General features: G+C 45.6%; 1 protein-coding gene across 1 annotated transcript; it reads right to left on the bottom strand.

The window, feature by feature from the left end:
- Window positions 1–448: 448 nt before the first annotated feature.
- LOC147910084 (uncharacterized) lies at window positions 449–1,655 on the bottom strand. Its single transcript, XM_087403942.1, has 3 exons — window positions 1,083–1,655; window positions 843–950; window positions 449–694 (listed from the first exon to the last, which is right to left on the bottom strand). The coding sequence occupies exons 1-3, from the start codon at window positions 1,653–1,655 to the stop codon at window positions 449–451; spliced, it is 927 nt and encodes a 308-aa protein (XP_087260068.1).
- Between the last annotated feature and the right edge of the window lie 420 nt (window positions 1,656–2,075).

The following is a 2,075-nucleotide window of genomic DNA, read 5'->3' as shown; positions in this document are numbered from 1 at the left end:
AAACTACATCCAAGGTCTCGATGCACATGCGTTCTCGCTCATCGTCCAAAAGCAAGTTCCACAATCACGTTCGTTTTTTGCGTCCTTTAACGTACACGATAGCATCATTTTCAAATACAGCTGCTGTGATCAGATGTTTCGTCTCGTTGTACGGGACCATCCCGTCCTCCCATCGCAATCCATGGTGATAAGCAGTCAACCAGGAAGCGCAAGACCTGTCGGATCTTGTCAAAAATTTCCATGGCACGGAACTCGTAAAAATGTAATGTGTGAGAACGATCCCCTGTTTCAGCACCGCCACTTCCTTCACGATAAATTTCTTGTTAACGATGAATCCTTGCAGATCCACGAACGTTGGCACGAGCATGTTGTCGAGAAGACTGCGGTCGATTGCGACGTATCATAGATCTTATAGAGGTGAGTATAGAGATCGTGTTAGAGGTGCATCTTAGATGATTTTGCGCACAACATTGGTCAATGGATTATACTGAACCACGCCATCGTGTATGATGAGACAATAGGCTGTTGTATTTGCGAGTACATCCTTTTTACATTCAAAGTCTAATCGCACGTCCACGGTGCCACTCTTGACTGATTCGTTCTGTTGAGAGCAATCGATGATCACGAATGAACCATTACGTAAAAAAATTGTAAAGGTGAGACTCGTCTCGAGATACTCGTATCCGTAGTAGCCCTTGCAGAAACGCGCGTATAAGTCGTACAGAATCGCACATCTGTTTTTGTCAAAATCAAGTCATCAGATTCAAGTCATCGTACGGATAACATTCCGAATTTAGGTAAAGTTTCGCATTGATTAATTTGCAGTCGTCGAATCGATTTACATCCTCGGACATGACGTTTTTTCGACCTGTTTGCATAGCGAAAATAACGTAGCGCGGCTTCTCGAGCTGAGTAGCCGTCTTGATGGCCCACGAATGCTTGGTTGTGTTCTACAAGAGCGGAAATTCGTACAGATCCCACAAAAGCGAAAAGCCATGCTCAGATATCGTCCGCTCTCCAAAGCGCAGCATCGACAGCTTATTTATCTCGCTCAATAACATGTACGGCATTCGCCACTGTACTTTGAATAATTCGAGCGTTGGCTCTATCGCCGGATCTCCCGTCAGACAATTGTTGTCGTTGCGCGCTCGTATTAAAATCAACTCGTGACGAGCGTTGATCACCACGCGTTTGTAATCTTCGCAAAATCCCAGCAGTACGTAGAGTGGTACACAAAAATTAAAATATCCGGCTGCAGTAGTCTGCGCATCCCAGCCGGCATTCCGTAGAATCACGCTTCTGTCGGATGACACTGTTACATAATTTTTGAATGTGCTAGTTATACCCACATTTCTATTACGGTCAGTCTCCACACCATTGAGTTCATATCGAATCTCATCGAATATGAACGCGACGCAATTATTTCCCAATGCCACATGAGCATCCTGGACTACTTTGTTCTTCGTCAGTTTTCCCTCGACATATAGAAAGCTTTCGTATGGTAGTGTGTACAGATCCTGTTGCTGTATGGGTATTCTTATTTCGTCGCTGTACCTAAACGTGGTGTTGGCGAACGGACTGTACGTGTGAGTCTCAATCTTGACGATACGATCGTCGAAGATCGGCTCGTCTTTAATGTTTAAGATATCAGTCATCTCAAATGTTGCGCACCGCGAATCCCAAAGACTTTAAAAATGTAACGTTCATCGCGCTGAGTGTCTTCTTCTTCCTGATGCAGCTGGATGAGCAAGTGTTGTCGAGCTGTGGCATCACCGATCTTGTAAAGGATGCGTTATCTCTCTGCGTACGCTCCGTTCCGTTCAGCACGAGCATCTCATGCTCACGTTATTACTGTCGCCGTCGTACGTGCAATCTAACGGTGATCTCTTCTCCTCAAAAATCGAGCAATCGTCCGTTCTGATCGACGATGCGTATCGTTAGATCTGTAATGCCCGTGCGATGATCGGCAGGTAAATGATTTGTGTCGGCCTCTCCGATATCTTATATCCTGGCGCCACGTTCGGCGAAAATTCATGTATCGTGTGCGCGCTTTTACCGTTGCTGTATGCACCCGC

This window comes from Acromyrmex echinatior, chromosome 3 (genome assembly GCF_024713525.1).
Source record: "Acromyrmex echinatior isolate Ae372 chromosome 3, ASM2471352v2, whole genome shotgun sequence".
Taxonomy (NCBI): Eukaryota; Metazoa; Arthropoda; class Insecta; order Hymenoptera; family Formicidae; genus Acromyrmex; species Acromyrmex echinatior.
This window is presented reverse-complemented; position numbering and strand designations above follow the sequence as displayed.

What these genes read in the sequence shown, in the direction of transcription:
- LOC147910084 (XM_087403942.1), bottom strand. Translation starts at nt 1,655, where the DNA reads ATGACTGATATCTTAAACATTAAAGACGAGCCGATCTTCGACGATCGT. An exon ending in CAACGCTCGAATTATTCAAA is followed by an intron (nt 951 to 1,082) that starts GTACAGTGGCGA and finishes CCGCTCTTGTAG; the next exon opens with AACACAACCAAGCATTCGTG. An exon ending in AAAACGTCATGTCCGAGGAT is followed by an intron (nt 695 to 842) that starts GTAAATCGATTC and finishes CGTTTCTGCAAG; the next exon opens with GGCTACTACGGATACGAGTA.